The following is a 13,108-nucleotide window of genomic DNA, read 5'->3' on the forward strand; positions in this document are numbered from 1 at the left end:
CTCTAATCTTGGAAATGTGTTTGCACGTAAATTTCCACACCAACCACTACCAGTTCCTAAAATGAAGGGAGGAGTTTTTATTCCAGTAACATCTGATGAACTCTGTAGCAGTGACCAATCAACACAGATACAGAATTATCTTATTTTTGTGTACAATGGCAGTAGCCATTATGACTCAACTTAACGTATTTTGTAATAATATATTCATCTTTGTGCATGTACAGTATTTTAAAACATCTATACCACATTAATTTTATTATGTACGTTATAGTTAACAAACAAGTGGTGGACTGAAGTTACAAAGCATGGCACACATATATACAAGTTCATTTGCAGAGTCCCACATTGAGGCTGGAATCGTTGGTTGAAAAATCCGGAATTCTTTTATACGGCCTAAGCCTCTCAACATGAATTCTCAACCAGGCAATCTTCTTTGTACGTAAAACATTATCGCTGGAAAATTGAGTTCCTGAATTTAAAAATGGAGGAATGTTTAACTTTACTCCTAATGGTGCAAGTAAGTCTTGTATATCAAAGCCTTTGTCAGCCATGATCTCATCACCAACTTCAAGTAAGTCTAATAACTTGCTGCATTCGACTAACTTTTTATCTGATATTGATCTTTCGTATGTAGGAGATACAAATACAATTGCCCCACTTGGAATGATTCCTATCAGGACCTTCACTGGATTCTTTTTCTTATATGCCGAAAATGTGGCAGCTTAGGAAACTAGTGATGATGGGCAATCAATACCAAATTCTGTAGCATCAATTATCAGCCTAGTATTCGGATACTGCTCCTTAAAAGCTTCTGGCATATACTTTTTAACTATATGCCAGGGTAGATAATGCTCCAAGCTTTTCAAACTGTGAAACAGCAGGTTAATCCACGTAGCAGTGATTCTAGAAACAGATGATTGAGATATTCCAAATCTGTTTGCTATATCGAATTCAAAAAGACCCAAACGGAGCCTAACCAGCATTAGAAAGAGCTGCTCTAGCAAGGGAAGTTTGTGGCTCCTCCAAGTCTTTTCTTCAGCATAAGTATCCTCGATTCGCCACTCCTCCATTGGTGCATAACCTTTGCATCAGACTCTAAGATATTTTTATAGAAGTAGAAAAGAACGTCGTAGTCGGGAAAGCTGGTATACAAGTTGATTTGATAATTATCATCCTTGATATTTTCCAAGCAGAACAAAGATTTTTCGTGCTTAATTTGTAATTCTGCCAGCTGTAGTGACATTTCTGCTACTTTTCCCTGTAAAAATTCAATTAAATCACCCCCAGAAAATCCTTCATCTTTTATCCCGATGTCTTGAGTTTTTTTCCACATCTTCAGTTGACACAAGTTCCATGCAATACTGTTGGCTAGTCTCTGTTATAGTATGTTGACGTTGAGCTGAATCCTGAAAACGGCTAAAAATTAAAAGTGGATTTTTCTCAACAGAGTTAACATTTCAGCCAACCAGATGATTATTGGTAACAGCAAAGGTGTCAACAACATACACGTACGGTTTGGCTCCACTACAAGTTTGGGAAAGGGCTGTGTTGGGAACTGTACTTATATGGTTTCCCCACAGGAAATGTATTGTGAAAATTTTGATTGACCGTAAATATTATGTCCAACATTTGAACAACAAGATTTTGAAATATTTTTAGCGGGTCAAGCAGTACTACAAATGAGCCAAATTTCAAGATCGTGTGTAATTGCATCCATGAGTTATTAAATGTTTTTGAGGGTTCAGCTCAACGTGAACATACTATAGTTGAGTAGAATCTGTTTTGTTAGAATTCTGTGTTGTACGTTTGAATACTTTGTCGCTGTTCCATGGAAACAAAGATGGGACAGCTATTTTCTTCAATACACGCCTGGCAGCTTGAGGATCTTTACCACTATAGTCATCAGCAGTGAAATGTTCTGAACATACTTTTGTGTTCCTATTGATGACAAAATTGGTATGAGGATCTCGTCGAATATTTGAAATCCAGCGCTGTACCTTTTCTGCTACAATACTTGGGAAAGAATGAAATGAGATACGAGGTAATCCAAAATGTACTCTTTCTGTGTTTTCAGCAGATGAATGGTGGCACAAAGGCACACAGCAATACTGACCCCGCCACAATTCATCACTACACTACTTTCTTGAACTGCCTTTGTCAGTTTGCGATGAATTAGCTGAAGTACTCGCAAGTAATTCGTCCTCAGTTCTGCCGTCTCCGGATGCCATTGCACGGTCTCTGTGAAGAACCAGCAAAAATTAATCAGAATCGACAAAAGTGGCATCGCTATATTTGGAAACAAGTGCCAAGACATTTTTTTTGTTTACCTTAGCAGTGAATTGATTCTATTCAGCTATCAAGGACAATCACATTGGACTCGCCGTACAAACCATTCTACGAAAATATTAGAGTCCCCCAAATAGAGCGTCCATTTGCATTTCGTGACATCATTTGGGTTTTTGCTTATTAGAGTAGTTCGATCTTATGTATAAATATTTTTGTGTCAGAAATTTCGTACAAGTTGTTTTTTGCATACGAAACTTATTTTACAATGATGAAAAAGTACTGAAATGAATAGTGCACGATATTAAATCACAGTAAAACAACAAGAAGTGTTATATCCCTACTGTGCTCAAGATACCATACACAGTAGAGATATAACACTTCTTATTGTTTTACTGTGATTTAATATCGTGCACTACTCCAACTTGTTTCAGTACTTTTTATCCATGTGCTATGGTCCCTACTCTAGTTGAAAATTCCAAATTTTTCTGTGTACTTGTTTGTTAACTTTTTTTTGTAAATAATTATTATGACTAGTGAACCCACATATACCGCATCTGAAATGGCACCACACACCCCAATTATTGTCTGAAAAGTGAAGTATCCATTCGCTTCGTTGTCAGCTTTGTGCAACCTGTTACGCAGCATTTCGAATCAAGAACTGTTTGAAAAGCACCTCTGCAATCCACGCATACCGAAAGAACGAAATGGTGTCGTGTGCCCCGGTTATATCAATTATCATCTGAAAAGTGAAGTATCCATTACGCTTCGTTGTCAGCTATGTTCAACCTGGTACACAGCAGTACGAATAAAGAACTGTTTGAAAAGCACCTCTGCTATCAAAATAGCCACTATGACAAATACAGACAATTTCCGTTACAGGGAAGGGAAGCCATCATGTGCTATCGCCAAATCGACACTTTTCGCTGTCAGCAAGGATGAATGGGACACAAAGGAGGACACTGGTAAGTCCATGAAGAATGAATTGTACATACTGCGGTATGCCAAAAGGCACCTGGCGGGCCTAAGCAACGTCGAACAGTGAAAAAATCAAGCCCATAGCCTTAGTCGTTATCAAGTTACGCTTGTCTGAAGGCATCGTCAATTACTCAGTCAGTCAGTCACTAGAAAATTCCGTTAATTAAATTACTTTTAGAATTCTGTAGCAACTTGTTGAAAGCGTTTCGGGTCGATCTGAAAGCTTGTTTGGGCTTAGTTTTACCTAACCAATACTGCCTCATCATTGTCAGGGGAAATTGAGGCTGTTATTAGGGTGATATTATTTCATGGGCCGCGCCTACTCCTTTGTAGTCCCTACTATACAGTTACTATTGTACTGTATGATATATAGCTGCAAGCACAGCAAAATTGAAGCCATACACAACTTTACTATCCTTGTTGTAGTCCTTTATGAAGTAAAATGCTTTAAAGTGTGGGATATAAGGCATGTCATAACACGTTATCAACACCTCAATTTAGATTGTTAATGAAGTCAAATGCTTTAAAGTGCGGGATAGAAGCCAGATAAACCACACCTGCACTCATAGAATATCTTTTATCAACACCTCTGCCTCAGGTTGATAATGATATCCTAACTTGGTGGGGTTTATCTTATCCCCTAAATTTACTAAACAGATTAAAGAAAACCTATATTGTATCAAGAACACTCATTAACTAATGCAAAAAAACTAGCAATTTAAACTTTGCAGAAGGAGTTTCCTGAAGCCCTTGAAACCCTTTCCATATGATATTTGGTGCATCAAAAGGCAGACAGACAGACAGATGTGCTTTAACAATGAGTATAACACAAGTTTTGTTTAATACTAAATGGAATTCACACCTTCTTATCTATTGCACATGCTATATTGTATTCTTACCAAACATGTAGTCCACTGTTAGTCCCAATAGTTTGACATACTGCTCACCATACCATACTAATAGTTCTGTGCCTGGTAGAATATCCTTAATGGTGTAGCAGTAAATATCACCCTCGTATTGGAATGATAATAAATTCTGTTCTTTTTCATTTCTAGCACAATTGATAAATCTCAACCAACTAGCATGTTCCTCATTCTTGGCATCAATGTAGTATGACTCAGAGTTACCCTTCATAACCTAGAATGGCATTAGACATCAGCAAGAGTAAAACAGGCAGTCAGTGCTTAGACCTTAAGCATTACAATAAACCATCAGCTACCCAACCCTCATTTACCCTGTACATAAAAATTGGAAATGAATGTTCTATTAGAGTGTTTCAGAGCTCTGCAAATGTTCAGTTATCAAAACAATTCACTTATCTGAACACTATTATAATTGAGGTTTGAGCTCTACTTCCAATGTCTACTTTGCTGGACACTTCAAATTAAAGTAAAATTAATTTGCATACACAGAGTTACTCTGTTAGGAAATCCTGTACACATCTATCATACAGTACAATAGTACTGTACAGTAGGGACATTGAAGGTGTGGGGGTGATACGTGATATAATATAACACTAAAACCTGCCACGATTTTCCTCGCAGCAACATGACAGTATTGGTTGGATAAAACCAAGCCCAAAAGTGTCTTCAGATTGACTCAAAACGTTTCCGTCAAGTTGCTACAGAATTTAAAAAAATTATTCAATGGAAATTTCTACTGCCTGCCTACCTGACGCCTTCAGTCAAGCGTAGCGGAAACTGGCTACAGCTATAGCCCTAATTCTTTCGCAGAAACGTTTCTAGTTCGCTTAAGAAAAAACCTTTGGTATATTGATAAACATACAATGCTTGGGCTATTGTCTTACCTTTTATCCTTCTTTACCATGGCCATCAGCCAAGGCTCTACCGCTGAGTGTTAATAGGCTACAGCAAGAGTTCATAATATAAAAAGAGAGGAGAGTGTCCTACTACAGTATAGCCTGTATAAACGGGTATCTCGAAGTAATGCAGTAAAACTTTGATTTCTTTAGGATATCATGTCAACACGTAAAGTGTTAAGGAGTGTTGACAATGCCATCAGTGGACTGCTTATTGAAGCCATAACTACAATGGTTATTGAAACTTAATGCTGAGTGCATGACTGACCAACTAACACATTGAAAGTGACTATAGGTATTGCATCATAACTTTGAGATATGCGTTTATACAGGCTATACTGCAGTAGGACACTCTCCTCTCTTTTTATATTATGAACTCTTGGCTACAGTATAGCTTCCATCTACCAGTGTATATTGCATCAAACTATTCAAATACACGTGATTGCCGGTTGCACCAAACTATTTGAACACACGCATACATGACTTGCTGTTGATATCAATCAGAGAGCAACTCACGGCGAACTATATAGCAATGTGTAAGTCAATAAATATAATTTATTTAGTAACAATGTTATACCGAGTCGGGTCATCCAAGTCCTGCTTTACAGATTATTCGGGTCTGACCCCACGTGCTAAATTAAATGTGGACGCGTTACTACATGTGCTTCTTTCATGAGCCACGCCCTCTTATCAGTTGTTATTGTACGAGTCATAATCTAGTATAATAGTGAAGCAATTAACTCTTTTAAAATATTGTATCTAGTTTTGTGAAAAGCTCGCTATTTAGTGGTCATGAGCATGCAAAAAACTTCACAAACAAGTATAAGAAAAAAGTAGGAATTTTAGGAGGACAGTGTATAGTGCTGCAATAAAAAGTACCGAAATAAGCTGGATCAGAGTAGTACGTAATGTCCAAATACTGTAAAACAATAATAAGAATCTGTATAGCCAGAAATTTTCGAGGGACGAAACTTTCGTGAATTTTGCAAGTGATGATAGCTTCGTGAAAATATAATTGTGAAACGTTTCAGTTTATACACATAGCTATTACCCGCTTTCTAGACTTTCGTGAATTTAAAAACATGAGAATCGTATTTTTCAGTTTCGCGAAAATTTCATCCCTCGAAAATTTCCCACTATACGAATATACTTATTGTTTTACAGTATTTGGACATTACATACTACTCTGATCCAGCTTGTTTCGGTACTTTTTATTGCAGCATTATACACTGTTCCTACTCTAATTTAAAATTTCTAATTTTTTCTTATACTTGTATAAAGTGCAGATTACCCTCAAACTACAGGTATAGGCGTGGGAGAGACTAAATAGTAGTAAACAAAACCACCGTTTCTTATTTCTGCTATTGAGATGACCAAGGGTGAGAATATATTTACTACATATGTTTTGATTGTTTTAGCCTATAGCATTATCACAATATCACCTCCCAGAAGTAACTTGTATCAGTTTCATCAGTTACATCTTCTTTCTGTACCACTTCTCCCTTGTACGGACCAATTCTAGTCCTTCTGGGTATAAACTCTTTGGCAAACACTCCCTTGCCAGCATTCATAATGGAGGACATCTTCACTGTAACTTGTAGTGGTACTGGTACACTGGTAAAGGATTTTGAGTCTTGGTCCCACCCCTGGGATTCATCCAATGGTATTAGAGGACCATGTACTGGACAGTCACCATGGTATGATTTATCACAAGCGACACAAACTAGAGAAAGTGAAGAAATCTTTGTTAACTATGTCTGTGGATCAATCTAACAATCATGAGAATTAATGCCATAAGGTCATTGGAGTATAATACTGGAGTGTGTGCTTATTTAACTCATGCTCAGGATACGCTAATAGACCAGTCATTTAAGTAGTGCCAGTTTGAAATACATATGTAATGCATTTGGCTTTTCAATAGATGAATTTCATACTTAAACGTTTTGATGGTTGCCCCTAGCACCTGAATTTTATAGTATTTGTAGGTGTTAATGTCCAAAGTAACCTCTCCAAGTTTAAAATGATAGAGCATGTATATCGTGAGATATGACATTTTTAAATTTATCCCATACATTATCTATGAGATGGGACAACAGTTGCCCCTACTGGTTACGTAATCACATACATAAATGTAAATGTATGGTAAAATCACAAATTTAAAATGTCATATCTCATGATACGTACTCTATCATTTTAAAACTTGATTTTGACTTTAACATTAATAATGTTACATTGAGATGTGATATGTCTTAAATTTGTGGTTTTTCAGTAGATTATCTATGTAATTGCCTAGAAGCAGCAACTGTTTCCCCCTCTCATAGGTAATGTACAGGAATACTACAAACTCATTATGTCATCTCATGACCTACATATGCTCTCCTCTTTAGACATTCACCCTACAAATGCTGTGAAATTCAGGTTGCTAGAGGACACTTTAGTTATTGTGAAATTCATCCATTCCTCTAAAATATTCTATGAAAAGCTCAATTGATAGTTCATATACACTATGAAATGTACTAGCAGAAGAGCAGGTCTACCACTTAATACACCATGGCAAGTGCACTACAGAAAATATAGCACAAGGGTGTGGTCAAGAAACAAATATAGCACGACGAAGCAAAGCTGAATGTTATATTTGGCTCGAGACTACATCAAAGTGTTATATTTTCCATAGTGCACTAGCATATGTCGTGCTTTCTGTTTTAATGTATGAACCTGGAGTTATAGTCGAGAAGCCCAGCGATTAATACAGTTTATCTTTACCTAGCTGGAATGCTGCGATGACTGTAAGAAACCTAGTATCTAACAGAGAACAAATGACGAAGGCTAGCTACACATTTGAGTGACAGTTTGCACAGCTATCTAACTGTTGTTTGCAAGTGTGGCCAACAGCACAGCAAGATTGAACATCGAGCGGCCTCTCAAGAAATTCAAATGAACTGACAATGGCAGACAGTTCAGTGAATAATTTAAGACTGAGTCATATGATTGTTGCATTGGAATTACAAACATTGCTACTTTCTGTGGTAATGTTGCTGACAGCTTTGTTAGTAGGAGTTATTGTGGTCATTCCGATGTCTCCGTGGGTTGTTATTTTTAAGGTTCACGCAAAGTGTGCTTTATTGCCATACAAAGGAAAATATAGCACATGTTTCCCTTTTGAACTTAGATGGTATCATACGCACATTAAAACATTCTAGAGTCACCACTACTATAAGTTATCGTGCTACTTTAATAAAACAGTCTTTTAACAAAACTAGTAAATTTGTACTGTAGCTTCATGATCAGAAGTAGCTGAACTCTATTACATTATAGTGTTTACATAATTTTGTCCTTAAAGCTATTACTTACAGATCACACCGTCAATACTGCTGTCAACGTTGTCATCACCAGTGTTCCCAGGATGATGAGGTTTCAGTGTGGTAGGAATATCTTTTAATGGAGTCAACCTTATACTGAAGTCTGTAATAGAGAACAAGTATGCACACCAAAACACGAATACACCTGTTTACAACCATGTACATATGTACAACCATGTTTGTCTACCACATACATGACCACCTACTGTATATATGCAGCAATGTAAGTTAGTATCTAACACCTGTATTGCCCCTTCAAAACACACTGAGTTATAATGTTGCATCATACCTGGGTAGGACAAGACCACGTGTGCACCAGTTCAAAGTAACAGATTGTACAACCAATGATTCACTGTTACTGTAGCCGTGCTGCCACACATCATCATCATTGCAAATCTAATTACTCCCTAATGGCAACGTTTTTCCAATCGTGAATCACACCATTACAAACAAGACACTAAACAGAACTAAAATATGTAGCCCCATCGTCTACTTTTTGCAAATGGTCTATTCAGCTCATGTGAAATACTTTCAGTACTTGTACAACATTATTACACGTTCACGTGGTCCTGTCCTACCCCCTGTGTGGCTCGGAACAGTTTTCATAAGGTTTCAACAGTGTTATGCAAGCAATCAAATTAGCTATGAGGCTTAAATATAATCATTACTGTGGTTGACCACCAGTTCCTGTCATTTGCAAATGAATATAATTATGTTGAGTAAGCACACATCATCACAGCATTTACAACAAGATCACTGCGTGCTATTATTACAAGCCTCCATACAAAAATTAACTATTGCCGGTTTTTCAAGATACGACTGTTGAATTTTGGATAGGCAAGCAGTAGTAATAAGCTGCAATTGTGCGGAAGCCGATTTTTAATATTCGCTTCTGCCTGGCAGTGGCAAATTTAAAAAAAAAACCATTTCAAATCTTTTGTGTGACATGGGTAGCATTAAAGCGTGAACTAAAGACCTGGTAGGAAAAGTAGCTCCGCACAATGATAGATAATCAGGTAAATAGTGTCTAACAGTGAATCCAGCCTCATAGCGCCAAGCACAAAGGAAGAGTTCACTTTGAAGGGCTAAATGTGTAACTTGCACTACACGTATCACAGAGAGCTCCTGTTTGTTGTAAACGGTAGAGAACAAATTGCTTCATAGATTTCTGTTAGTACAATGCACTTCATGGAGATAATTTGCTTGTTTTAGGCCCTGCAAATTTCATGGTGAAGCCATACAGAAACTGTTCTCAGCCACTTTAAGTATAATTAGTAAACTCCAGTACCTAGTACAAGGCTTCGCTGCAAAAGACCTGTTGATAGGCGTTGTTATATCAAAGGGAAGACCTGCAATCACTTCAAGTAGTTGGTATTAGTCACTGCCAGTGTCTAGTATAAGCCACAGGCACAATCAAAATGGTGGCTTCAAATGCAGAGGTGCAGCTGAGGTACAAACAATCAAGAGATTCAAATGCATTTCACAATGGCAACAACCGGCCCATTTCAATGTCCTCAGTCATTTTGTGATAAAGATCGCCCTCTGGATGGAGCATTTAGTGGGCAACAAGGAGTCTCCCCATCTTACATACTGCCATTACCACCGATGACCATGAGATGATTGTGATAGTCTGGATTAGCATCATCACCGTGCTATTCGCCAGCTAGGTCATCGGTAGTGTTTGAATTCGTCAAAAGACTAAGTTTCTTGTGAGAAATGGCTCTCTTTGTTCTCACACCTTTTGTAATGGTGTCTACAATAAATCTCTGTCTCTCTTCACTGTATTCTTTATTGTCATCAAAGATACCAGTCCTATCCCAGGAGGATATACAGGTGCTGACTCATAGAATCTGAGTAACGCACAGGTGTCCCAGTGCTAGATAGGCACTAGTGGTAGCCAAAGACTTTGCTTTTGTGTGTTGCGTGAGTGGTATAGTAATTGTGTATATTGTGTGTGTGCATGTGTGCATAGCCAAGTGGTTAGGGTATCAGCCTGATAATCGAAAGTTCCCAGGTTCAATTCCTAGTTACACCACTTTGGTGTTGTTGTTGCTTCCTTGAGTAAGAAACTTCACTCACACTGCTCCAGTCTGCCCAGTTGTATTAATGGGGACCTGGTGACCTGGTGTCAACTGGGGAAGCAGCCCACCCAGCTATAACATCAAAGGTATTAACTGGGGAAGCAAATGCCAACTTTAACCATGTCTTGCATAGTGGAAGAAGGACCAGGTGGGACCTCTGCCCACACCTTTACCTGTGAGACATGATACAGCCCCCTGTGGGTTACTAGTCCTGCTCAGCAGATGCTGACTCATAGAACCCTGAGCAGCACACAGGTGCCCCAGTGCTGGCCCACTGAGTAGGCATGACTGCTAGTGGCTTTGCTTGTGTGTGTGTGTGTGTGTGCGTGTGTGTGTGTGTGTGTGAGTGTATGTGTGTGTGTGTGTGTGTGTGTGTGTGTGTGTGTGTGTGTGTGTGTGTGTGTGTGTGTGTGTGTGTGTGTGTGTGTGTGTGTGTGTGTGTGTGTGTGTGTGTGTGTGTGTGTGTGTAGGAATTTGGCTAATTACATAAGGCAAGCAACCTTGTTTGAAAATGATATCTGGAAACCAGGCACCAGCGTAAATATCACAATAGGCAAGGCATTAGTCAATGCATGCCTTCCACCATCACCCAGCAATTACTTATAAATACACTCACCTTTCAACTTTACAACTCCTCCTCTAGTCCAGTCCATATCATTGTCCATTATCTTCTGTTTCTTCTTTACTGGAGTGTACACACTGTCACAATCTGTAAAGAGAATATTCTAATAGAACACACAATAATGTGTGTACGTAGTTTTGTGCTTACACAACTTTTTTATTCAGGAGCTCGAAAAAAAAAAAACAGTCTAGCTGATCTCCATAGGCAATTTTACTCAGCCTGCTTTTAGGGATGTGCAAAGGCCAGTTTACAAAGTGATATGCATGAAAAACCTTTAACACTGCATACAAGACTCCATTATAGAGAAGGGCTCTTGCTGCATACAAGAACATGCATACTAACTAACATACTTATTAGACATTACTATCGTTCTACCAGAAGCTTGGCTGCCTTACACCACAAAATTAATAGTTAGTTGATTGAGGGATATCGATTTTGGGCATTTCGAACCATAGCAAGTAATATGTTTCATATATTACTACAACATCCACATCTTACACATGGCTACACACTAGAATCACTACTTCAATACTTAGTAATCAATCTGCTTTTACTTGGATGTACTTTTTTTCAGAAAAGCTGTTTTTTGTTTGGGAATTTAGCAAAATAGCTCCAGGAACAATTCGCAACAACTTGTTAACTTAACAATTTGACACATTTTCAAGTACCACCATTGTATATGTAGAGAAGTCATGTGAGCGGCAGATGAGGGCATGTGACCAACCATGCTGTCCCAGGTGTGAACAGTATTTTTTGTAGTAGTAGGACATGTTTGACCATAACACTATTTTGAGTGAAAAGCTACTGAGCCTAATACTACAACAAAACTGCCATATACAATAGGACCTCCATTATCCGAACACCTTTGTGTCAGCTGAATCACAAAAGTGTTCAGAAAAGTGAATTTGTTCGGATAACTGAAGCCCATACATTTATATACAGAGCTCTGTTGAAATACTCTAATAGAACATACACCTGTGACAAAATATTCTAATAGAACATACACCTGTTGACAAAATACCCTAATAGAACAGTCACCGCTACTGTTCGGATAATCGAGGGTTCGGATAATGGAAGTTCGGATAATCGAGGTCCTACTGTACTACATCAAAAATATTACATCAAGTAGAGAAGCCATCCCGTAGTACTGTCAAAGTAAGTGTTGAATGAAGTAATAAACACCTGCTAGTCTGAAGTGCCCAGGCATGATAATTAAAGTCAAATCTGAGCTAGCAGGTGTTTATTACTTCATTCAACACTTATTTTGACAGCACTACAGGGTGGCTTCTCTACTTGATGTAATCATTTTTGATGCAGTATATGGCAGTTGGATACCCCCTCTTCCATTATTTACTCTTGCTACAATGGATTTATCGAGAGAAAGATGCGCCCCTTTACAATACAAGAAAAACCAGCAACAACAGAAGAATACGGAATATTGCTTATTGCACATACATTTGGAATGCCATTTCACCTACGTAGCATTGAATGCTGAAGGTAAATGATGCGCACAATTTCTTTACGGAGCTACTTTTACAGACTAGAAATCATAAATTTGTTCTGTAAAACAAAGCATTTTCAATCTTGCGTGCACATGCATGCAATTTTTAGAAATGGAAATGCAATCTGCTGTATATACACCATGGACTCTCCTGTGTTCCAGTTCTTTTCGAGGAAAATCCGATGTGGCAGGACTATATAGTACAGTCCGTCTGTGTTTAAAAATTGAGACAACAACTTGACAAACAATTGAGAACGTTTGTAAACTGTGAAGCAATATCACTTAAGAGGTGGAGTGTTGAAACACGAATATCAAGGCAGGACAAATGGAGGCAGGACTATACAGTGTTCTACTTATTTTGAGATTGGCTGGTGTTGACATGTAGTTGTGAGCCACTCATATTATCATTGCTGACGTGACAAGGGGTAGTCCCTAACAATAGCATCTGTGATCTGGATCAAAACC

The 13,108-nt window shown here is 38.1% G+C and overlaps 1 protein-coding gene across 6 annotated transcripts in view; it reads right to left on the bottom strand.

The window, feature by feature from the left end:
* Window positions 1–13,108, bottom strand: part of LOC136255195 (zinc finger protein 431-like) — a 134,361-nt gene that overhangs the window by 120,662 nt on the left and 591 nt on the right. For 5 of the 6 annotated variants that reach the window (XM_066047946.1, XM_066047932.1, XM_066047936.1 and 2 more), the window contains exons 2-4: window positions 11,137–11,229; window positions 8,432–8,542; window positions 6,523–6,803 (exon numbers count right to left, since the gene is read on the bottom strand). In XM_066047946.1, the coding sequence (XP_065904018.1) occupies window positions 6,523–6,803; window positions 8,432–8,542; window positions 11,137–11,229 (485 nt within the window). Of the gene's footprint in view, window positions 1–4,160; window positions 4,399–6,522; window positions 6,804–8,431; window positions 8,543–11,136; window positions 11,230–13,108 lie in introns of all 6 variants that reach the window. The other variant, XM_066047919.1, reaches the window with a different exon arrangement.

The sequence above is a fragment of the Dysidea avara genome, chromosome 1 (genome assembly GCF_963678975.1).
Source record: "Dysidea avara chromosome 1, odDysAvar1.4, whole genome shotgun sequence".
Classification (NCBI taxonomy): Eukaryota; Metazoa; Porifera; class Demospongiae; order Dictyoceratida; family Dysideidae; genus Dysidea; species Dysidea avara.